The 24,559-nt window shown below is 58.8% G+C and overlaps 1 protein-coding gene across 1 annotated transcript; it reads left to right on the top strand.

The window, feature by feature from the left end:
- The first annotated feature begins 2,170 nt into the window (after window positions 1–2,170).
- FOXO6 (forkhead box O6) lies at window positions 2,171–23,952 on the top strand. The gene is made up of 2 exons (XM_019957713.2): window positions 2,171–3,067; window positions 21,753–23,952. The coding sequence occupies exons 1-2, from the start codon at window positions 2,654–2,656 to the stop codon at window positions 23,022–23,024; spliced, it is 1,686 nt and encodes a 561-aa protein (XP_019813272.2). The 5' UTR covers window positions 2,171–2,653; the 3' UTR covers window positions 23,025–23,952.
- Window positions 23,953–24,559: the final 607 nt, after the last annotated feature.

Raw genomic sequence — 24,559 nt, 5'->3', positions numbered from 1 at the left:
AGCAGGAACCAAGTTGTGAGTAGAGAAAAGTGAGTGTCTGTGTACATGGTGGGGAATGTGTGTGTCTATGTAAAGTGGGGGCTGAGTGTGCCCAGTGTGGGACCCAGACTAGAGTCCAGGCAGAAGCTGTAGACACTGGGTAGGGCAGGGGCCAGAGCAGAGCCTGAGTCAGCCTCTAGGGCATCTCTGCCAACCTGGCTTCCCAGTCCCGCAGCAGCCTGTGCCAGGGCCCCCAGCTAAGGATCCTCCCTGCTCTGGTATGGCCCCCAGCAGGCCCCATCTCACAGAGCAGGCTAAGCCAGAGCTGAAGACTAGCAGGAGGCCTGCCTGGCTTCCAGGGAACTTGAGGGGGCAGCCTCCAGCATGGGCACGGAGGGCATATGAGAACTGTGGGAGGGAGTCCAGCAATGATTTCAGGGCCCTTGTGTCTCTAAACTGAACCACCTGGAGGGTGTGTATACGTAAGCAGAAGAGGGGCAGCCAATGGTTTCCATGCCCACCCTTGCCTTCGGAATGTGACTCAGGCAGATGCCACGCCAGGCATTTGCAAGCTGGACCTGCTCCCACCCTCGGCAGTGGGGGGGTGGTTGGCAAGGAGGGGCCTCTCCAGCCCCACCCCCATCCTCACCCTTGGCCCTACTCCTTGGGACCTAGGCTGAAAGGAAGGAATTTTGGAGAGGGCTGTCTCCTGTGGCCTGGGCCCAGTCCTGCACAGAGAACTTTCTGCAAGTTGCAGTGTCCAGCCTCTCCAGGAATGTGGTACTGGCTGGTGAGTCTGAGTCTAATCCTGGCCATTCCATCTGGGCAATTCACTTGCCCACTCTGGACCTCAGTTTCCTGATTGGCAAAAGAGAAATATTGTCCTAGAGGGACACAGAAATTACTGGCAGAGAAGACAGTGATCTGCGCAAGCAATGGACAAGGACAGTGCTGGGAGTTGGGTTAAAGAAGAGATCAGGGATGAGTTAAGCTGAGTTTTGAGGGATGGGAGAATCTCTAATGACAGCCTCTGAGTGGGGGAAAGGGTGTTTTAGGCAGAGGGGATACACAAAGCAAAGGCTGGCAGGTGGAGTGTTGGCTGGAAACCTAGCCTAGGGCCCTGTGGGATGAGATCATGGGCTGCCCAATTGCTCGGCTGGCCTCTCTACTACTGAGGCCATACAGTGATCTGACAACACCTGACTTCTTCACAGCCTATGCTGTAGAGACCTCATCTGTCTCCATTGCTGCTCTCGCCTTAGTAGCTGGAACAGTGCACATGCATCAAAGGTGCTCAATAAATATAGTAAGTGAACGAGAAACTTCTCCCCAAACAGGATGAAATTTGAGGCAAGTGTTTGTTCCAACAACCCTGGCAACAGCCTGCAACAGACTCTAAAAGAGTGGTTTGCAAAGTGTGGTCCCGGGTGCATCACCTGGGACCTTGTCAGAAATGCAAAGTCTCAAGCCGCAACCCAGTAATCTGGCTGGGGCCCAGTAAAACGTTTCAACAAGCTCTCCAGGTTGATTCTACTACACGTTAAACCAGGCACTCTGAATGCCTACGAAAAACAACTTGCAGATGGAGAAGCCAAAATTGTGGCCAAGCCTGACCCAGAACCCAGGTGTTCTTGACCCTCTCCTTTTCCCCAGCCCGGGGCACAAAGAACAGAAGAACTCCATCATCCACCCCACCAGGTTTCTGGAACGAAGATTTGGAAATACCAAGGGTCTAGAAACAGAGGGCGGGGCATTCCTCCCGGGAGTAGAAGGCGGGGCCATGTGCTCTGAGCCCCGCCTCATCCCTGTTGCCCCGGGAAACCCCGGGTTGTAACAATAACCCGCTGACGCGCTCAGGGGAGGGATCCAGCCGAGTCCGTGGGCGGGACAGCCCTGCTTCGGACCAATGAGAGTGCCCGGGCCCCGCCCCCGCGCCCCCTCCCCTAGAGCAAAGCAGGGGGCGGGGTCGCGCCTGCCTTGTCTTCCCTGCTCCGTAGGCGGCGCTGTTGCATGCAGGGGTTGCGGCGGGGTCGCCCCCGGCCGGGAGCCCCGCGCCTCCGCCTCCAGCCCGCAGGCGGGGCACCCGGCCCGCCTGAGGATTCCGCGGCCGCGGGCGGGCACGCCCCGCCCTCTCCCGCGCCGGACCCGCCCCCCTCCCCGTCCCCCGCCCATCCGAGGTGCAGCCGGCGCTGAGCGCGGCAGGCGCGGGAGCTGGCGCTGGAGCCGGAGCGGCGGCGGCGGCGGCATTCACGGGGCGGCGGCGGCGGCGCGGGCTCCGGCAAGGGCTCGGGCTCCGGCATGGTGCAGTCCGGCTTCCTCCCGGGAGAGCGGGGCCAGCGTGCGGGGTCGGCGCCGGGGGAGCGGCGGCAGCGACGGTGGCGGTGGTGGCTGCAGGCACAAGCAGGCGGCAGGTGCTAGAAGCGGGGCTGGGCGAGGTGTGTGCCCGTTGGGCTCCGGGGCCGCCGCTCTCTCACTGCCCCCCTCTTTTCCTCCCTTCGGGCTTTTCAGCGCGTCCAGCCCCCTGTCTCCGCGACCTGGCCCATGGCGCCCCGCGGTTGAGCCGGCGCCGCCAGGGACCCCTCCCGCGGGCCTCCCCGGGGCGCGCAGATCCCGGAGCCGCCCGCCCACCCTCCGCGGAGCCCCCCTCCCCTCCTCGCCCAAGCCGGGCGGGACCATGGCTGCGAAGCTGCGAGCGCATCAGGTGGACGTGGACCCGGACTTCGCGCCGCAGAGCCGGCCGCGCTCGTGTACCTGGCCCCTGCCGCAGCCCGACTTGGTCGGCGACGAGGACGGAGCGCTGGGTTCGGGGGTGGCCGAGAGCGCCGAGGACTGCGGGCCGGAGCGCCGGGCCACGGCCCCGCCGATGGCCCCAGCGCCGCCGCTGGGCGCGGAGGTCGGACCGCTGCGGAAAGCGAAGAGCTCTCGGCGGAACGCGTGGGGGAACCTGTCCTACGCCGACCTCATCACCAAAGCCATCGAGAGCGCCCCGGACAAGCGGCTCACGCTCTCGCAGATCTACGACTGGATGGTCCGTTACGTGCCCTACTTCAAGGATAAAGGCGACAGCAACAGCTCGGCCGGCTGGAAGGTGGGGGCGTCCGGCTGGGAGGGGTGCTAGAGCCGTTGGCTGGGGCTTCCAAGGGCTGCTAGATGTCCCTGGGCACCCGGTAGTTGGTCTGGAGGGAAACCCTGGGGCACCCCCAGGGGTCACAGAGTGTGTGCCCAGGGCGTGGGGCCGGCCGGCAGACAGGCGGGGGCGTGCTGGGAGCAGCTGTGTGCATGCTCTGGATGCAGGGTGGGAGGTCTGGTAGGGTGACAAGGGACTGCCACTTTGAGGCACCCCCGAGGGATACCCTCACCCCATCCTTGGGGGCATAGCAGAAGAGCCTATTCTCAGGCCTCAGACACTGGGGACCCCTCTGTTACCTCCCGAGTTTGCTTTCTGTTACTCTTGTTTTACCCTCTCCACCAGGGCACCCTCCTTAAAGAGCTGAAATAATGACCGGGCCGGTGGCTGCTTTCCTCCCAAATCTTTCCCACTGCCCTCCCTGAAGCTGGCCTCAGGGTGAGGAATGCGACCCTAGGCCCACAGTTCTTTCTGTAGTGCCAGGAGTTCACCCTAGGGCACCAGCCAGTCTAAGGTGGGGAACTGGTCAGGTGATCTGAGTTCTCCATGGGGCAGCTGCTGTCCCCCCCTTGCCTGGATCAGCATGGTGGGCTGGTGATGACCCCTGCTGGTGTGAGGGCAGGGTGTTGAGACCTGGGGATCTGTCTGTGCCCACCCCAGGCTGTCTGTCTCCCACTTCCCTGATTTTCTGAGCCCAGATGCATTTGGGGGTGGGGGAAGGGGGAGGGGCACCCCAGGGAGGCCTCAGTACCAACCACTGGAAAGGGGGGAGCCATCTTGGGAGAGGACGGGGTCTTGACTGGATTGTGGCCTCCAGATCCTCCCCTGGCTAACTTGTTGGGGAATGGATATAGTCAATGCCTTTGGAGGAGAGGAGGCTGGGGGGTAGGGGTGGTCAGGCCATGCCTAGGGCCCGTAAGCTGTCAGGCTCCCTGTGGAAGAGGGGGTCTCTATGAGGGAGACATGCCTAAATGGAGGGCAAGGGCTGTGGCTGGTGGTGGTAGGCAGTGTCAGGGGAAGGAGGTGTGCCAGTGGAGGAGGGGAGGCTTGTGGACATGAACAGCACGAGATGCCCGGTGGCTGTGTTGACCTGGGAGTTGACCTGGGAGCCCATGGCTCTCAGCCTTTATGCTGGCAGCTCCTCTGTCTCTCTGGCCACTACGGGGTGGGGACGCAGGCTGGAGTAGCAGGCCTGAGTCTTTCTCTCCATCCTCTAGCTGGTCCCCCTGGGCTCAGCCCCCAGCAGAACACTTGTTCCTCCTAAGTGGGTCCTGTGCTTTGCTCCCACCTCCCTCCCCTGCACTGTCCCACCCTCCGCTTCTCCTTGTGGATAGTTCCTGTCCTCAAGGGCAGAGTTCAGACACCTCTTCCAGGAAGCCTTTCCTAACCCCTTTTCGCTAGCTCAGGTCCTCTCCCTACCTGTCATAAGTCTTAGTCTTTTGTGTCCTGTCTCATTTCCCTTCCCCACCCTCTTTGGAAAACAGTGGCAGTGGTTAGATCAATCTCTGTGCCCATGGCACCAAGCATAGAGCCTGGCACCAGGAGCTACCAGTGCATGTCTGGTAAAAGAGTAAAGGAGTGAGTGGATAGTGCAGAGGGTGCTGAGACCAGGGAGGATACTGTGAGTCAGAGCAAGCCAGGAGGGCTTCCTGCAGGAGGCGGAGCTCCAATTGGAGTTGAAGGGTTAGGGATGATGGGGAAGATGGCAAGAGGGAACATGAGGCTTGAACCTGGGAAAAAACTACAGTGCACTGAGGGTCTCAGGGCCAAGCCCTCTGCCAGGCAGCTTTAGGCATCTGTGCCAGGTGTCACCTTTAATGCCCTCTGCACTCCCTGAGGTGGGTTTTACTGTCACTACTTACAGAACTGGGCCCTGAGGCACAGAGTGGAGAAGCAAACTGCCCAAGGTCACAGTCAGTAGATGGGAAAGCTGGATTCCAATCTCTGTGTGTCTCCCTCCAGGGACCCAGAGCCTCTGGAATAGTGTCCTGCTTGCCCTGGGTGTGGCAGGGGGACACTGGCAACTTTCAAACAGGGATGGATCTAAATCTGAGAATGGGATTGGGAAGGTACTTGGAGATAATATAGTCCCATGAGTTCATTTTGCAGACTGTTAGACTGAGGCCCTGGCAGGGAATGGGACTCTTCTTAGGTCATCAGTGAGCGGCAGGCCCTGGATGATGGCCCAGGCCTCCCGCCTGCCCGTTGGATGCGGGTTCCTCTGCACCACACTGCTGGGGACACACTGCTTCTCCCTGTGCCTGGGCTCAGGAAGGCTTGCCCTGGGCTGGGGCATTGGTGAGGGGTCCTCAGGCTTGGGCTCCTCACCTAGACCCTGGCAGAGACCCCCGCAGCAGCGGAGGAGGGCTGTTCAGAAAGACCTCTGGCCTTTCCCGTCTCATCCCCTCAATGGCTGTCCTCCTTCTATCCCACCTGCATCCAGCTCCCCAGGGAGCCTCTTTCCCCTCTCATTCCCGCCCCTCCCACCACCTGTTCCCCCATTCCCAGTCAGTCCCTCCAGGGGCTGGGTGGAGGGGCCATTCCCAACTCCCAGCCACCCTCTGGTTACAGAGCCTATGGGACACCTCAGGTGCCAGGGTTGGGGCCAGGGACCCATTGTTCCTTCTTCCCTCCCCTCCCCCACATAAGTGTTGCCCTTCAGCCCCTGCCGTGTACTGAACCCTGTGATAGATAGAGTGGGGGGACCAGTGGGGGAGGCATTGGACCTACCTTCAGGATGCATCAGGGCTACCCAAGCCCTGCGTTTTACAGGCAGGAAGGGCTGGGGGGTGGGGACTGGGGGGGACAGGGCTGGGGGACAGGGGTATGGTGAAAGCAGGGAGATCCCCTGGGGAGCCAGGCAAGCCCTCCCAGAGAATATGGCACTCGATCTGGTCTGTCTTCACTGGGTGGCAGTCTGGTCTGTCTTCACTGGGTGGGGAAGGCGGGTAGAATTGGGGGAAAGACTTCCAAGGGATATTGACTGTGTATGCAAAGACAGGGAGGTGGAATTCATACGCTGGGTTTGGGAGACTGTTGGGCGTGCCAGGCTGGAACTAAGGGCTCCTGGAGGGGGCAGGGCTGTGTCATGGGAAAGGCCGAGTGGGCCAGATCAGGAAGGGCTTGACTTTTGCCCTGTGGCCCAACCAGGGATGTGGGATGACAGTTCAGAGGTGTTGCAGAGAGGAATTGGAGGAGGCAAGATCATCAGCAGGCGCAAGGCACCCAGCAGGCTGAAGCCCGAAGAGAGACTGGGCTTGGTGCCGGAGAGGCTGGAAGAGTTGCCATCAGGGCATAGGGTCTCCAGGTCCGGGGCCGAGGGCTTGGACAGGAAGTCTCCCTCCCTCTACAGGGTCCGGAAGTGTGGCTGTCCCACATCCAGGTTGTTATTGTTGTTCAGTCGCTAAGTCATGTCCACTCTTTGCTACCCCCATGGACTGTAGCGTGCCAGGCCTCCCTGTCCCTTACCATCCAAGTAGGGTCTCCCACTTCCTCTGACACTCTAGCCCCTCCTTCCCTAGTGCTGGACTCCTCCAGGAAGCCTTCCAGGCTACTCTGGATCTTGGTGCTCCTTCCACTTAGCACCCCTGGAGTTGTTCTGCCTGCTTTTGTGTTTCCTGGCTGCCAGCTCCCCTGGGAGCTTTCAGGCCAGACCTGGGTGCCTCCCATTCCTGTCCCCAGGATGGGTGGGGAGGAGCCCCGTGGAGGGGGACTTCCCTTCTCCCTCAGTGCCTGGAGCAGCTTGGCTGTTGTGGGGTGGGATCAGGAGGGGTGGTGCCCTACCCCCCATCCCGCCCAGGCTGGCCAGTAGGTCCTAGGTGGGGTGGGGTATAGAAGGGAGGGGCTGCTCCCTGAGGCCAGGAGGAGGGTCCTGCGACAGCCCGGCTGAGCAGTGGTTTGCTTGCAGGGCTCCCCCTTCTCTCCTCCCCGCAGCCCGTTCCAGCAGGGCTCCCTCCTCCTCCTTTGTCCTCCGGGGATCCCCAGCCCCGAGGGCTGGTGGGGGTGTGGGAGGAGGCGGTGTGAGCCCGGGTTGGGGGGTGTCCTCACCCCCCGCGCTGCACGAGCGGGGGGCTGGCAGCTGCCCGCCTCCTGGGCACGAGCCCGTGCCAGCCGCTCCTGGCACAGTTGCTGGCACGCCCGGCAGACTCCCACGGCCACCTGCTCACACCCACCCACGAGCGCTGGCGCGCGGCGGGCCCTTCCGGCTTCCCGGGCCTCCCGGCGCCCCTCCCCCGCTACCGCGCCCCCCCGCCCCCGCCCCCATCCCCTCCCAGTCCTCTGTTCAACGAAGGCCCCCTCACTTCTGCCAGCCGTGTGCGTGGCCCCCCGGGCCGCCCCTCCCCAGCAACTTGGGGAGCTCGAGAGGCAGGGCCGCCAGGAGGCCCCTGGGGTAGCTGCACCTCTGAGGGGAGAAGGAGGGGCGGACCCGGAGGCAGACAGACAGACTGACAGACAGGGTGAGGGCCCCCGCCTGCCACCTGGCGCCGCTCCAGCGGGACGATGGCGGGCAGCGCCGTGCCAGGCGGTAATTGCAGACAGACTAATTTAAAGAGATGAGACGGTTATTTTTAACTCCTGTTAAGGTAATGAACGGCGCGGGGAGGGGGGTGTGCAGGTTCGAAAGTTCAGTGCCCCCCCCAGCCCCCACTTTCTGCGGGTTGGGGCTCCCCTGTCTGCAGGCCCTGAGAACCCAGCTTCAGAACTGAGTGGAGTGGAGGGGCTCTGCCAGAGAAGGGGAAGGGCTCAGAGGGCTGGGGAGCAAGCGCCCACCGGTCCAGGCTGGTATTAGCATCCCACTTTCCCAGGTGGAGAAGACTTGTCTTAGGATCACCTCCCTAAGAACTGGCAGACCTGAGAACTGAACCCCCTTATACACCCCAAACTCATGTGTTTCCTCCTGTGCCATTAGGGCTGGGGTGGGGAGGGATTTGGAAAGGGGGCAAGCTTGTTTCTAGCAGCCCACCTTCTCTTATCTTTTGAGTGGTGGCTGGTGGTGGCCGCTAAATGGGGTCCAAAGAGCTTTGGAAGCCCCTCTGTGTCTTGTGAGGAGTGCAGGTGTAGTCGAAGGCTTCGAGTGTGGGTGAGGGCTTCTAGGGTATGGCTGTAGCAGGGAGAGCCCCGCCCCCCGCCCCCGCCCCGCCGCCACTGTCTCCCTTACCTCGCAGCTGACTCCTCAGCACCCCTTCCCTATCTGAGCCTGTGGCCTGCCTACCATCTTGTGGATGTGTCCCCGAGAAACAGGTTCACGTTGGTGCCTCCTCCTATCACGTCCAAGTCTGACTTCCGTCTCCAGGAGAGTTGGGGAGTCATGGAGCCCATCACCTGCTGTCAAGGCTCCTTCCTAGATTACTCCCTTTCTCACACACTCCGAGGTGCTGGGAGCTTGCAGCCTCCAGCACTGCCCATTCTGTCACTAGACAGGCCTTTGGGTGGTTAGGCCTTTCTTCCTTCTCTCTGGCCATGGCCCATCTCTCTGGAGCATTGTGCCAGGTGCCCTAGCTCAGCCCCTCAGGGTCTGTTGGAGCTGTGGAGTTGGGAGTGGGTGAGGGGTGGGGACAGCCCCTGTAGAGGACCGTCATCTCGAGTGTGTTGAACTGGAGCAAAGCTCTCTCCTGTTCTGGTCCTCTGTGTTCTCATCCATAGCCAAAGGGCCTTAACTCACCCAGTCTCTGGCCCTTTTGGGAGCTGTAACTGGATAAACCCTCTCGTTCTAAGAGCCATGATGGGTAGTTGGGCCTGGGGGCGCAGAGTACTGATGGGGCTTCTCGTGGCTGGACGCAGGTGAGTAGCAGTGTGGATGGACTTGAACTGGGGGCTCCTGCTTGGGGCTGCCTACCCTGCCCCTGGCGGTACCCAGGTGGCAGACGTACTCTGAGCACAGTGAAGGGAGTGCTCGTGGCGGTCCCAGCTGTCCCCCCAGAGCAGGCAGATGGGGGTCCAGGGTGTTAGGTGGGCATCAGCAGAGGCTCTGGGGCCCGGGTAGGGCGCTCAGGGGGGACAGCTGGATCTGGAGCGCCCCCCTTCCTCCTGGCACCCTCGTTACCATGGAAACCAACTCCTGTTTGGGAGGGTTTGGCTGTTTGCTGCCTCTCCCCACCCCCCAACCCATATGTGGAGGTGGGAGGGGGGCCAGGTGGCTTGTGGGGGAGGGGCCTCCCACACCCTCCCCCCACCCAGGGCCTCCGTCTTTGCAGAGAAACCTTTCTGGTCTCTAAGAGGGGTGCCTCTTGTGGGAAGGGGAACAAGAATTAAGAGAATTAACTCCCGGGTGCTAGGCAGTCAGTTGGGCACTTCACATAAATCTTCCCATTTCATCCTCCCTGGGTCCTGCCAGGTATGTGATAATAGCCCCATTTTGCAGCTGAGGAAATTGAGGAAAAGACGAAGTCTCTTCTAAGGCAAGTCTCTTGCCAAGGCAGCACAGCTGAAACGAGGCTGAGCCTGGGTTCAGATGCAGACCTGTCTGTTTCTACCATGTGTCACCATCTCCCAATGCCGGTGCAGTGTCAGCCCACATCCCAATGAGTCCTCCTGCCCCAGGGCTCACTCATGCTCGCTCCAGAACCCTCCAGGGCTACTCAGTTCCCTTGGGAGCCAACCAAGCCCAAACTGCTCTGATCGGGCCCCTGGGCCCTCTGCTGGCCGTGTCCAGGCCCCGCCCTCTCTCCTGTTTGCCCCTGCTGCCTCTGATCGATCCCACACTGCCCTCACACTGCCATCTTTATACCTGACACTGGAGTTGCCAACCCAGACCACTGACATTGTCAACTGCTCGCCAAGACTGCTGTCGACTCTAAGGGGCTGATCCCTGGGGACACCCTTCAGAAACTAGGCAGGTGCTTGGGTAGTTTGAACAAAAACCTACCTACTAGGTGATTCTGAAACCCAATGTGTCTTTCTGAGAATCCTGCCTTAAGTCCTTAGGTGTTGGCAGAGCTGGCTGGTGATCTGAGTCACCTACAAGCTTTTATAGTACAGTCTGCAGCCCCGTCTCAGACCCTCTTATCAGACTGTCAGCGGGTGAGCTTTGAAATCTGTATTTTAACAGGTCCGTCTGGTGACAGGTCAGATTCTGAACTGATGCCTTCGATGGTATCTTCCTTGACTCCTGCTTGTCCCTCCTGTCTTCTGTTCCCAGGGTGGACCACCTTCTCCTCCAAGCAGGCTGCCCAGATTGAGCCCACACCTCTCTTCCTCACTCTTTCTGGGTCCTCCAGGAGTTGAGCCCCATGCAGTCAGCTTCAAGGGACTGAAACCACTCCCACCACCCCCCACCCCCCAGAATCCATTCACCCGCCTTCTGCCCTCCGTGTCTCCTGTGCTCCGCCACAGAGCGTTTGGCTGCAGGAGGGAGGGGAACGGTCATGGCGTGAATCCTCGGCAGACCTCTTTGGCGCTGGCCCGTGAGGAACCGGAAAGTCGCAGTCCCTGCTCTCTGCTAGCTCCCTGTCTGGTGGGGGAGGTGAGACCACGTGTGCTGTTCTTACAGGGACCAGTTCTGGGGCCTTAGCCACTCCAGGTCTTGGCCTCCTGGCCCCAGTCAACCTCTCGAGCCACATCACTCAGCCCTGTCTTCTGACCTTTGCTTCAGCCACACACAGAACTCTTCCAGCTGGAGATGCAGCCACCATGGGCCGTGACAGGCGTGCTCCCATTTAATTTTCATAGCAAACTGTGAAGCTGGTACCGCTACTGTCCCCAGTTTGCAAATGAGGAAAGTGAGGCTGAGAGACACAAAGTAGGCTCTCATAGTATCCCACTGGCAGTGACAGAGATGAAACTCCCCTGGGCCATTCCTCCCTAACCCAGTGCTCTGTCCAGGCTAGTGCAGGCTGGCCTCCACCCGCAACATTGTCTCTCTGATTTCCCTTGGAGTTTGGCCCTGAGGCTTCCAGCCTGGGGGTTGGCTCTGGGATCCTGACTCCCTTTCTGCAACCCAGAGCTCCCAGAGGGAGGGAGCTGACATCGGCCCCCTCTCCATCTGCAGGCCCCGGGGCTGATGGCTGCTTCCTCCACTCACTTTAATCCAGGCCTACACCCACTGGGCACCCACTGTGCAGCGCTGCTCAGAGGAACTGGACTGGCTCTGTGCCCTCAAAATGCCTGCAGGTCCAGCTGGGGAAATAAGATGAGGATAAAAATGACCCAGGGTCATGATGGAGGGACAGATAATTCGCTGTGGGTATTTGGAGGTGAGGGAAGAGAATGAGGCAAAAAAGTTAAACCCTCAGTCAGGATTCTTTGGGAGCCTCACAGGGTCTAGCTATGTTAGCCAGAGCCCAGCAGCACTTGAGGCTGGAGAAGCAAGCAGGGGCTGGCTGGTGAGTGAGTGGCCTTGAATGCCACACCAAGAAGTTGGCACTCCAAGCTGTGGGGGATGAGGGATGACATGGGCAGAAAGGATGGTATGGAGGGTTGGGGCAGGGGAAGAGACTGGCTCAGGGGCCACTGTGGACTTCATACTGCGATCCAGGATAGAAGATGAATCTGAGAAAGAGTAGAGGCCCCAAGATCCCAGGCCTGAAGTGCCAGGCAGCACCCTTTGGTGCGTCGAGGATCTCAGAGGTAAGACAGAGTGCGGGTAAGAGTCTTGAGGCAAGCAGGGAGGAGCAGTCCTAGTTTTGCCACTCACCCTGTGTAGCCTTGAGCATCCAAGCCTCAGTTTCCCCTTCTGCAAAATGAGATGATAAGACATGTCCAAACTTTGCTGTGAGAATTACATCTGAGGAGAGTTAAATGTAAAGTCCCCAGTGAAATCTGAGCAAATACTGTTATTGTTGTTCATCGCTCTGGCAAAGGAAAGGAGATGACTGTCTATGCCCTGGGTAGGGTGGGGGTCCTGGGCCCTGATCCCTGAGAGACACTGACTTGTGTGTGTTGGGGGTGGGGGCAAGACTTCTTCTAGTCCCTCCCTTTCTGTCCCTGGGGTGTGAGGGAATCAGGAGGTTCCATATGCTGCTCTCTAGCCTACAGAGCTTTCCCTGAGGCCTTGAGGGCAAGCAGGCAGGTTTCAGGCCCTGTGCTTTTACAAATGAGGGCAGTGATTTACCCAAGGTTACCCTTGAACTCAGCACTGCCTGCCCGTAGATGCTGGCTCCTCTTTGCCCACTGGCAGGCTGTGTGACCTTGGGCATGGTCCTTCCCTCTCTGGCTCTAAGTCCCATCTAGGGATCCAAGCTCCCCTCCCCCAATACCCTGGGAAGCTGTGAGGCCTCCTCCACCCCTCCTGTCCCCTCCCCCTGTCCTCAGCTGGCCTTGCCTCCTTTTGTAACCTGAGCTGGGGCTGTGGGGGAAGGGGCTTGCCCTCTGCCAGCGGCACCTGCCAGCTGAGCAGATGTGAGGGGATGGAGGCCCTCATCCCCCAGGGGATTGCCTGCTCTTGGCTTGACAAGACTGGGGCTGGGCGGGCAGCGCTCAGCACACCCAGCCCTGGCCTCTGGCCTCTGCCCCCTAGAACTTACCCCAAGCACTTGTTCATTTTCCAGCGGACATTCATGCTCCAATGTGCCCTGCAAGGACCTCTCAGGCTCCGGGAGAAGACAGATGGCAGATGAGGGCTGGTGCCCCAGTCTGGGTGGGCTGCTCAGGCCTCCTGGAGCCCCTTGGCATGGGGACAGAGGGCCAAGGGCAGCCCCTGGGGGTGAGGCCAGTGTCTGTGCGGGTGGCCATGCCCCTGGGAGAGCAGATGGTTCTCTTGGCACCATGCCCACTCTTCCTTTCCACCCCCTGCCCCCCAGCCGCCTGCAGGGCTGGGGCACAGCTGCTAAGCCCTCCCCAGAGCTGGGCTCAGGGCAGGGCCGGGTGAGGTCACTGCAGCTGCTCCCAAGGCCTGGGGCAGGGGTGTGGGAGGTGCTGCCAGCAGAGTGAGGGAGGGGATCAGAATGAGGAGGGGCTCGGAGGGGCCTGAATGGCTTGGCAACTGGGGATCCCCTTTAATCCTGGAAGAGAGAGGAGATCTGTGCAGGGGTTGCTGAGCCAGCGTGGCAGTTCCTGGCACCCTTTCCCCAGGAGAGTTTCTGTCTGGCCTAGGCTCGCCTAGAGGTGTCTCAGGGTAGGCGGAAGAGCACAGACCCTGGTGTGAATTCCTGCCGCAACACTTATCCCTGGAGCAGGTCAATTGTTCCCTGAAGCCTCAGTTTCTCCTCTGTAAAATCAGAATAATAAACTAACTCAGAGGTTTGTTACAGATACTCAGTAAGACTTAAACTGTTGAGTGCCAGCGTGTGTGTGAATGCTCAGCAAATCGTAGTGTCTTTCCTTCTCCACTTGTTGAAGTCTCCAGAGGAGTCAGCAGAGAGTAGGGAGGTGGCAGAGGCACCAGGAACTGGAGGAAAAACCAGGAGGAGGAGGAGCCAATACCTGGAACTTCAGCCTGAGGTTTGGCGGAACAGAAATGGCAAAGTTGCCAGGCCTGAGTGGTTCATGGCTGCTGAAAGTTCCAATCTATGTATTGACTTACCGTGAAGTTCCAATCTATGTATTGACTTACCGTGAGCCAAGGATTGCCCACAAAGTTCAAGTTGGGAGGCAGACTCATCCACAATTACACTCTAGTGCACAGGTAGATTTTTTCAGTAGAAATGGGGAGGGAATAGTTATTTTGGGGGCTTGCAGAGGGGAAAGACACCACAAAGCTCGCCTTGATAGAGCAGGACCCAGGTGCACAGAGAAAGAGAGAAGGGCACAGGGAACAGTGTGCAAAGGCAGGAAATGTGAGATATCCAGGGTGGCTGGAGTTCCAGGTGGGTGTAAGCAATGGAGGTGACGAGGCTGGAGAGCATCAGAGGCCCTTGATTGTCAGTCTGGAGGATGAGGAGCCCTGGGTCTTTGAGTAGGGGTGAGCTGGGACTTCTGCTGTTGGCTTGTTTGCTGTCCAGGCTGAGTGTGTGGGCTCTGTTGTCTCTGGGGTGGCAGGGGTGGGGGATGCCAGGGCCTGTCTCTTGACCTCCTGCCTTGCTTTGGCTATTTGGTTCCTCCTGGCCCCTGGCTGCCCACTTCTGTTCCACTAATGACTCCAAGCCATTCACCTGTCAACACCTGTGGCTCTGATGCTCCTGCCTGCCCTTCCACCCCTCCTTCCCTGCAGACCCTAGTACCAAGGGTTTGCATGTGGCCTCAGGGCCCTGAGGTCATCTAGGTCACTCCTTCTCCCAGGAAGTCTGTCTGGACTGAGTACTCCAAGCAGCAGAGCAAGTGACCCTCCTCCTTACCTAGATTCCCCACCCCCAACCCCCGGTTTTGTGACTCTCTCTGAGTCAGGTGTGTTCCTGGGTCAGAGGTGGGTGGGGGATTTAGGGTGGTACAAGGGTTGCTCCTGGGCCTGAGATAGGGACTCCATAAGATGTGGGATGTCATGCCCTTCCCGGCCTCACTCCCTTTCCCATGGATGTTGGGATAGTTACTGTCTTTTACAGGAGATGCTCAAGGTCACATGGATGAGGCTGGGATTCCAATTCTAGCCCTCAGTATTTCTTCATGCAGGAAGGGAGGGAAGGAAGGAAGGAGAGAGGAAACAGGAGTCACAGAGGGAATCAGAGCACTCATGCAGCCCCACAGGTGATCTCTGCTCTGGGAGGCACCAAAGGGAGGAGCTGGGTCACATCCCCATTGGGTAGGTGGGGCCAGCTTCCTGAGGGCAGGGCCAGGCAGAACCTTGGACAGCAATGGAACCTGGAGAGGCAACCATACCTGGTTTTAGGTTGGATGGATGGACACAAGATCCAGGACTGAACTGGGAGAGTCCTGGGATCCCCTCGGTACTAGAGGCCAGGGGGTAGCACAGGGCTTGTTATGGGTGGGCAGCGTAACACTTGGGTCTCCTGTCTCTGATGAAAGCCAGGAAGCTTGGGCTTGAGAATCAAGGCAGGGATGGCCACTGAGGTGGGCAGCAGGGCAGCGTTCCCCACCTCATTAGGGATGTGAGTGAGAAGAACCTTGGCTTTGGAATACAAGAGCCCTGAGACCCAGACCTAGCTCCATCACTTCCCAGCTTTGTGGTCTCAGGAGTCATTTAACCTACTTGAGCCTTAGTTCCCCTCTCCACCCCCACTTCATAAAATAGCATTACCTATCCACAGTGGTGTTGGAGAAAGACTCTTGAGAGTCCCTTGGACTGCAAAGAGATCCAACCAGTCCATTCTAAAGGAGCTCAGTCCTGGGTGTTATTTGGAAGGAATGATGCTAAAGCTGAAACTCCAATACTTTGGCCACTTCATGCGAAGAGTTGACTCATTGGAAAGGACTCTGATGCTGGGAGGGATTGGGGGCAGGAGGAGAAGGGAATGACAGGATGAGATGGCTGGATGGCATCACCGACCCGATGGATGTGAGTCTGAGTGAATTCCGGGAGTTGGTGATGGACAGGGAGGCCTGGCGCGCTGCGATTCATGGGGTTGCAAAGAGTCGGCATGACTGAGTGCCTGAACTGAACTGAATCCACAGTTTGGATGGCTTTTAGAATTCACAGAAGAAATGTATCTGAAGAACCTAGCTTAGGTCTGGCACGTGGTAGGTGGTGCCCTTCTCCCGCCTTGGTATGTGAGTGTGTGCCAGTGGTGTGTGAGAGTGGGCTTGCACTGGCTCGTGAGAGCTGATCAGGGAGAACTTCTTCCCAGTTCTGCGCTCAGTGACATCATGCTGCCAGCTTAAAATTGGCTACGATGGGAATATCCATGCCACAGAAACCAGCAAATGCTACAAATCTAATCAGGTGGAGTTTTTTCCTTGCTGGAGAGCTGGGAAAAAAAAATCCATCCTGTGGATTCTCTTTAGCCATCAAGGGGACCAAACAGGAGGTGGGGGGCAATGGTGGAGCACTGGCTGGACCATGCAACCTAGAACTCAAAGTCCAGGGGCCTGGGAAGATTGGATATAGTCATAGTGCCAGGCAGCCCTCCATAGGCCAGGGACAGCAAATGGTGGGACCCTTCTTCTTGCTCCAAACCCCTCCTCTTTCCCCCCCACTCCCCAGCCCTGAGATCTGCTGGGCTCTGGCTGGAGAAGTTAGATTGGATGAGGTTGAGCTATCAGGGAATGAAGCTGTGCTGGGAGGAGAAATGAGGTTGAGCTGGAAGATAAACGAGGTTGTACTGTCAAGGAATGAGGTGGTACTTGGAGGCAAGGTGAGGCTGCATTATTAGATAAATGAGGTTGCAGTATCAGGGGATGAAGTGTACTTGTAGGAGAGATGACGTCCTGCTGGATCAGGCGGGTTGCACCATCAGAGAACACAGCCACACCACAGGAGGAAGGAGAGCCTCCGACTTGGAGGATAAATGAGGGTGTCCTGCTGGATAAATGAGGGGGCCCGTCAGGTGAATGGAGTGCTGTTAGCAAATGAGGTTGTACTTGCTGGATAAATGGGACTGGTGTGCTGGATAAATGGGGTTGTGTTGTCAGATGAATGCATTACTGCTCGTGGGCGAAGGGTGTCCTGGGAATAGATGAGGGTGTCCCGTTGGATGGATGAGCTGCCGCCACCAAACAGCTCAGACCCTGTCCACGGGGGAGGCACCATCAGCAAGGACGAGGTTATTCTGTTCCCCTGGGGGCTCCTGGAGCATCTTCTGGCTCAGATGGTCCAGGCTGCTAGAGACCTTGGCCGCAGCAAGCCCTGGGTTACCCAGATCTGTTCGGGCAGCAGGAGTGAGCAGGTAGGGGGCCAGGGTGGGCAGCTGCCTTGTTCACCCTGGGAGCCCTACTTTCCCTCTCACCGAAGCCCTTCCTCCTCTCTGTGCTTCCTTCTGTGGCCCAGGATGCTCCTGCCTTCTCTACCCCTGCTTGCCTCCCATTCTGTCCTGTGTTCTCTCAGTTTGGAGCAGCCCCTATTCTGTGCAAGTCACTCTGCCAATCTCATTAATTCTCCCTGCAAGACTATGTTACCCTCCTTTGCTGTCTCTCATTCATTCACTCAACAAACATTTATGAAACACCTGGCATACACCAAACACATGGGGTCTGGTAAGAAAAAGAAAGGGACAGAAATGCTTCATGGAACTTGGATTCTAAAATAAGGGAACCCAGATAACAAATTAATGAACATAATATAAAGAAATTATACAGTACTTTAGAAAGTGCTAATTGTTTTAGAAAAACTCAGAGCAGGGTTAGGGAGCCAAGAAACGGCAAGGCAGAGGAACATCTGTTAAGAGCGGACAGGATAGGTCTCATTGCGCAGGTGGCATCTCAACAGAGACTTTGTTGAGCTGAGAGATGGACATGGGCATCTGGGCAAGGTGGGATGGTACCTGGCAGGTTCCTGGAAGGTTTGAAGAATGGGAGGGATCAAGCAGGACAGTGTCAGGAGAGGAGCCTAGGAGGTCACAGAGGGGCTGGTGGGCTATGGTAAGGCCTTTGTTCTTTACTCTGAGTGAGATGGGGGCATATGAGTGTTCTGGGCAGGACTGGACCGTGATCTGGGTTATTTATAGGATCCCTCCGGCTGCTGCCTGGTGGAAGGCTCAAGGGAAACAAGGGTGGAGGCAGGTAGCCTGTTTGAGGAACTGGAGGTTCAAAGCATGCAGCTCAACTGCTTGTGGGTGTCAGAGCCACGACTGGAATCTGGATCCAACACCAGAGCCCTGCTCTTTGTCCTGCACCAGCCTCCTCGCCCTGGTGACTGAGGCCCCAGCAGGCTGGCCTCTCACCCAGGTTCTGCAGGACAGTAGGAGGGGCTGGGATATAACCCCCTGTCCCTTCCCTCTGCCCCCACCCCCGATAGTCTCGCTGAGGCACCAAGTCAGGGAGGTCCCATCCTGGAAACTGCACCAGGCCTGCATGAAGGTGTGGGAGGTGTGAGGCCCCAGAAGCCCAGCTTGGGCACCAGGGGAGCCTGGGCATGCCGGGGCCTTGGCTGTGGTGGCGGGTTGCTAGGCAACTCTGAGAGGGAACCCTGGTTACTGCTACCTGGCAGAGGCGTCTCCCTGCCCCCCCTCCCTCACCTCCTCCGTGGCCTCTGGCCTCCCAGGAGGCCTTGTGTGGGTGAGATGTGATCAGTGCTTGCCACAGGATCTTGGCCGGGAGCTCTGATGGGTACCAGGTGGCTGGGCCCTGAGGAGCCAGAATGAGCTGCAGGGCCTGGCCTGGCCTCCTGGGGCACAGCCCTGGTGCACACCTGGTGAAGAGCCCTGCTCAGCAGACCAAGGCCTAAGTCCTCACCTAGCTCTGGGCCACCTCCCTGGGTGACCTTGGGCAAAGAATGGCACCTTACTAAGCGTCAGCCCCATCCAGGTGGCCTGCAGAATTCCTCGCCAAGGGCCATTTTCTGTGAGAGTGCCAAGGGAGGGTGCTGAGCAGAAAAGGTTCCAGGTTACCCCCACCCCAGCCCCAGTGGCTTGAGTGCGGAACACTCATGTTTTGTGTTAGATTCCATTTACTACAAGAGTTCCACTACTTAAAAAAGTTTGAAAACCCCTGGCCTGAACAATTCCAAGAACTTTTCATTGTCAACTGCAAAGGTGCCTAGAGTGCATGGCCCATCTCATCAATTTCTGGGGAGGGAAACAGGCCCAGAGAGGAAGAGGGAGTGGCCCCAGATCAGGCTTGCTGGAGGACAGGGAGGAGCACCAAGCTGCAGGTCAGGAGGCCTGGGCTCGAATCCCAGCTCTGCCACCAGGTCCTGGGTGATGCAGGGCAAGTCCTTTTTTCTCTCTGGGTCCAACCAGCTGTGGTTTCAGGCTGGGGCTTAGGGGTACCTGGCTGGGCAAGGAACAGAGTGGGGAAGGATAGAGACCTTCATAGGCCTGGAATGTGTGTTCTTGACGGTGATCTAAAACATTTGTATTGATATTCAGAAAATTTGGAAGTCTCGTGGAATACAAGCCAAGATTCCCTTGAATTCTAAAAAGGAAACGCAAGACTCTTAGAGAATTTTGACCTTTTAACATGCCCCCAGCTTCCCATGCTACCAGCTTCTAGGGTTGATTACATCATGGAAAGTTTGAGAAGAAATGGAGGACTGGTTTCCTAAGATTCTTTGGCAATTCTCTGACTTGTTCTCTCTCCCGTGGTGGAATGTGAGGTCCTTTAGACTCAGAGTGAGTCTAACCTGAAATCAGTGCCTGGCTCTGCCACTTAAAACTGTATGATCTTGACAACTTACGTAATCTCTCTCAGTCACCTCACCTTGAGATGGTTGGTGGTTTAGTCATCAAGTCATGTCCGACTCTTTGCGACCCCATGGACTGTAGCCTGCCAGGCTCCTCTGTGTGTGGGATTCTCTAGGCAGGAATACTGGAGTGGGTTGCTATTTCCCTAGAACATCTTGAGATAGGGGTCACAGTCCCTGAGTTATATGAACACTGACAGAATGATCATAAAGTACTGAGAATGGGATAAAATACTCCCAATACCAGGGCTGACCCGGCAGGTACTCAGGAGATGCCCTACTTGGTGACATCCTTCCTTCTCCTCCCACCCTCCAGCACTCAGAACCGGGCTGGCACATAGTGACATGGATAAAGAGGTGTGGCCTGACTGACCTCCAGCTGGAGGGGCTGCGAGGTGGAGCCTCTGGCTAGGCAGTTAGTCCCACAGGGGTTGAGAACTGAGGCCTCAGAGGTCCCTGAACACAGGTGTTGGGGAGGGGCTGGGGAGCCAGGTGCAGGGGCGGGAGCAGGAAAGGGGGGTTTCTACTCCAGGGAGCACCACTCCCTGGGGGTCTGGCTCCCCTCCTCTCAGGGCCCCAGGAGGAGCCAGGCAGGGCAATGCTGGGAGGGGCCTTGGGGCCCCAGCTGTTGTCTCCCAAGACCAGAAAGTGCCAGAGATAAGGAGCCTGGGGCCCTGAAGAAGTCAGGTGCGTACCTGGTGCTGGGGGTGAGGGGCAAGTGGGTGCCCTGGGCAGCAGAGAGGACCTCTCCTTCTGCAGTCAGGTGGGAAGGAGGCAGCAGGGAGAGTCTGGACGGATCAGAGGTTCTGCGGCTGGGGGGATGAGAGCAGGTCCGTATGCTGGGCAGACCTGGAGTGGTGCCTGTGGGACCGTGGGCAAGTTACATCATGCCTCTGGGCCTCCATTCCCTGGTACAGGAGATGGGGTAATGCCAGCTCCCCAGAGTTGTTTGTGCCCAGCGCAGGTACACTCAGGGCCTGATATTAAGAATTGTAGAGAAGGAGTAAGTCTGTGGAGTGATCTAAGAAGTGAGGTCTTCTGGCCAGAGTGAGGGATTTGACCAACATTTATGAACACCAAACACTTAGCACGCACATTATCTCAGGTAATGATCTAACAGCTTTCCGAGGTGGTTACTGTATGTTGCCCATTTTTTTCAGAGCAGCTCACCGAGGTATGTGCTCCTAGAGATTGAGTCAACAGCCATGGTCACATAGCTAGGTGGCTGAAAAGAGCCAGGCATCCTGCCCAGCCCTTCAGATACCCAAACCCCTGCTATTTCCACAACAGTGCCAGAGCCAGGGAGTCCAGGCCTCCAGCAGGGAGGCCCCAGAGGTGGGGCGTGGTAGGCTCTGCAGTAGTTCTAGTCCTCCATGTTCTCTGTGAGGAGCCAGGTCAGTGGAGCTGTGGACTCCCCTGCCTCCCTCTGTCCCCAGGCCAGGCCTGGCAAAAGTAGGCAGTGATATGGAGCCCAACAGAAATTTACAAGAAGATATGTGTAGGTGTGGCTAAGGTGAAGCCCGAGGAAGGACCAGAGACAGCAGGAGAGCTTTGTGGCCTAAGGCAAGCCACTTCATCTCTCTGAGCCTCAGTCTTGTTGTCTGTAAATGGGCATGATGTCACCTGCTTTGTGGGGATTTTGTGCAGGAAGGGGCTTGAGGGCAAAGCTACTTTGCATCAGGTGGGTGGGGAGGGAAAGGAACTGGGCTGACCTGAAGGTGGGTACTGAGCAGCTGTGGGGTTTGAGGTCTCCACGGCTGATGGATGTGCTTTGAGGGGTGTCCTGGGATCGGAGTGGAGTTCGCAGAAGCTCCGAGAATTGGGGAGAAAATGTGGGCCTCTGCCCACCTTGGGGACACCCAGCCGATTCTGCTTATCCTGGCCAGACCCTCCCAGCAAAGGGTTAACAGTCTTCTCTACCTGCAGTTGCATTTTAAAGACACGAAATTAAAGCAGGTAATTTATTCTCCCCACACACGAAAGAGCAATTAGTTCTAAACAGGGCTTAATCAGTCACCGCGAGATTGATTTCTGGAGCCCTGGGTTTTCGGGCTCCTGGCGCCACGCCAGGCTGGGGGGGGGGGGGGGGCGGGCAAATGAGCCGCAGCGGCATGAGCCCTTACATAATCTGTTGGGGGGCCCTAGCAGCCTGGCTAGCCCCGGGCAGAGCTTGGCTGAGTTGGGGAGAGGGGTCTTGCTCCCCTGCTGCAGGCGGCTCCTCAAGAGTAGCCTCCCTGGCAAGACTAGACCCAAAGCTCCGGCCCCATCCTACAGACAGTGCCTGTGCGGGCTGCGAACAGGGAGGGTGGGGCGGTTCTGGGGTGGGGGATGGATATTCTGAGTTTGTCCTACCTGGTACTTACACCTGTTCCCCCTTCTTCCCCGCTGTACCCTTTCATCTTCCCTCTTTCCTCCCCTTCTGCTTCTTGGCGTTTCTTTTCGCCTTCTCTCCTCCTCTCCTCGATTTTCTCCCACTCCTCTTCCCATCATTTATCCCCTCACTGCCCACTCCTCCACCCCTGTCCTTGTCTCTGGCCACAGAACTCCATCCGGCACAACCTGTCTCTGCACACCCGGTTTATCCGCGTGCAGAACGAGGGCACAGGCAAGAGTTCCTGGTGGATGCTGAACCCCGAGGGCGGCAAGACGGGCAAGACCCCGCGGCGCAGGGCCGTGTCCATGGACAACGGGGCCAAATTCCTGCGCATCAAGGGCAAAGCGAGCAAGAAGAAGCAGCTGCAGGCACCAGAGCGAAGCCCAGACGACAGCCCCCCGGGCGCGCCAGCCCCAGGGCCCATGCCTGCCGCGGCCAAGTGGGCCACGAGCCCAGCCTCGCACGCCAGCGACGACTACGAGGCGTGGGCCGACTTCCGCGGCGGTGGGAGACCCCTGCTCGGGGAGGCAGCTGAACTGGAAGACGACGAGGCCCTGGAGGCCCTGGCGCCGTCGTCGCCGCTTATGTACCCGAGCCCGGCGAGCGCGCTATCGCCCGCGCTGGGTGCGCGCTGCCCGGGGGAGCTGCCCCGCCTGGCTGAGCTGGGGGGCCCGCTGGGCCTGCACGGCGGCGGCGGCGGCAGCGCAGGGCTGCCCGAGGGGCTGCTGGACGGCTCGCAGGACGCGTACGGGCCGCGGGCCCGCGCCGGGACGCCCGCCTACTTCGGCGGCTGCAAGGGCGGTGCCTACGGCGGGGGCGGGGGCTTCGGGCCGCCAGCGCTGGGCGCTCTGCGCCGCCTGCCCATGCAGACCATCCAGGAGAACAAGCAGGCCAGCTTCCCGCCGGCCGCCGCGCCCTACCGCCCCGGGGCGCTGCCCGCGCTGTTGCCGCCGCCGCCACCCGCGCCCAGGCCCGGCCCCGTGCTTGGTGCACCCGGGGAGCTGGCGCTGGCGGGCGCTGCCGGCACCTACCCTGGCAAAGGGGTGGCCCCGTACGCGCCGCCGGCGCCCTCGCGCAGTGCCTTAGCCCACCCCATCAGCCTTATGACGCTGCCCGGCGAGGCGGGCGCGACGGGTCTGGCGCCGCCGGGACACGCGGCCGTCTTCGGGGGACCCCCCGGCGGCCTCCTGCTAGACGCGCTGCCCGGGCCGTACGCCGCCGCCGCCGCCGGGCCGCTGGGTGCCGCGCCCGACCGCTTCCCGGCCGACCTGGACCTCGACATGTTCAGCGGGAGCCTCGAGTGCGACGTCGAGTCCATCATCCTCAACGACTTCATGGACAGCGACGAAATGGACTTCAACTTCGACTCGGCCCTGCCGCCGCCGCCGCCCGGCCTGGCCGGAGCCCCGCCCCCTAACCAGAGCTGGGTGCCAGGCTGAGGGCCGCCTGCCGCGCGCCCCAGGTGCCCTGCCCCGCACCCCACCCCCCCAGGGGCCTCTGTCTTCCCATCCTGATCCCCGGGTCCCCATTCCCATTTCCGCTCCACGGGGGGATCCAGGAGGCAGCCCCAACCCAGCTAGAGACAGCCCGCAGAAGCTGACCGCTGAGGGAAGTGGTAGGCAGGCGCTGGAGCACCCTGCTATTCCTGCCCAAGCCCCAGAGGCCAGCTCTGCCTCCTCCCAAAGACGGGAAGCCTGCGGGGTGGATGCTGGGTTCCCGGCTGGGTGGGAATGGGGAGGAATGAGGTGGGACGCGCTGGTCTGGGAAGCAGACTGGGAGATGCGACAGGGGGGCGTCTCCGAATCCTCAGTATCATTGGTAGGGCTCTCGCGTGACTAATCGTCCACCCAAAGTCGGGGCTGATTCCCTATTGACACTTTCCCACTGGTCTTTGCGTCACCCACCCCAAGCCAGGAACCAACCCCTCTCCTGAAAACACACCCACACTCACCTATCGGCTGTTCACCTTGAGCTGTCTTTCAAGTCCTGAACCACCCTCCGACCTCCACCCCCACGGTTCAGCCCTTCCCACTCATCCTCGCCTGCCCTTGTTTCTCCCCTCCCGGTCGAAGTCCCTCTCCCCTTCCACCCCTGCCCGTACCCCAGTACTGGTTTCAGCCTCTCCAGCTAGCCTCAGCTCTGGATCCACTCCCCAACCCATCAGCCCTTTCTCTGTGCCAGTCCTGGCTCCTCTCTCCCATATTTATAAGTGTCCGGTCGGGGCGGGCTGTGGGCGCGGTGTCCCCGGCGCATATCGTAGGCAGTGTACCGTGGCCGTGCCGTCAGCGTGTGCGTGTGTGCCGTGTCGAGGCCGTGTAGAGTGCATTGTACAGCATATTTTCATGAATAAAATTGTTTTAAATATTTCCCGCGCCTTGGGCTAGCAGGAGAGCGGCGGCGGAGGCAGATAATTGGCAAGGATCGCGGAGGCGGGGGTCCCTGTGCCTGAGCCCATTGTGACTTTGTGTCTGCATCTGTGTCAGCATTCACGGACGCCTATCTGCTCAACACACATTGGTTAAGCGCCTACTGAGTTCTGGATGCTGGAGATGTGCCTGGGTGGACTCTCCACCTGTTTCTGTGAACATGTGCCTTGCGGGAAGTTTCTGGTCTGGGGATATTCTGTCCCCAAAAAGCTAGAGTTGGAAGAGAAGGCACAGATATTAACTGAGAGCATGTCTGTGTCAGATCTTGGGTTAGGTGTAATTTTTGTTCCCATTGTACAGATGAGAAAATAGAGTCGGAGCAGGAAAATGGCCTGGCAAGGCAGGCTGGGATGGTGGAAAGGAGGCCCTGGAAGGCATACAGACTTCTGTTTGAATTTATCCTCTACTATTTTCCAGTCGTGTGACCTTGCACAAGTTTTCAACCTCTGTAACCTTGCTTTCCTGGCTGGCACACCTCGTGAGCAGTAAATGAGAAGAGATATGCAAAGTGGCAGCACAGGTCCTGTGCCCACTCATCCATCCGTTCA

Source organism: Bos indicus, chromosome 3 (genome assembly GCF_029378745.1).
Source record: "Bos indicus isolate NIAB-ARS_2022 breed Sahiwal x Tharparkar chromosome 3, NIAB-ARS_B.indTharparkar_mat_pri_1.0, whole genome shotgun sequence".
Taxonomy (NCBI): Eukaryota; Metazoa; Chordata; class Mammalia; order Artiodactyla; family Bovidae; genus Bos; species Bos indicus.
Note: the sequence above shows the minus strand (reverse complement) of the source record. Positions and strands in the feature narration are given on the sequence as shown.

Coding starts and splice junctions, on each gene's coding strand:
- FOXO6 (XM_019957713.2), top strand. CDS start 2,654: ATGGCTGCGAAGCTGCGAGCGCATCAGGTGGACGTGGACCCGGACTTC. Junction 3,068..21,752: donor ACAGCTCGGCCGGCTGGAAG/GTGGGGGCGTCC, acceptor CTCTGGCCACAG/AACTCCATCCGGCACAACCT.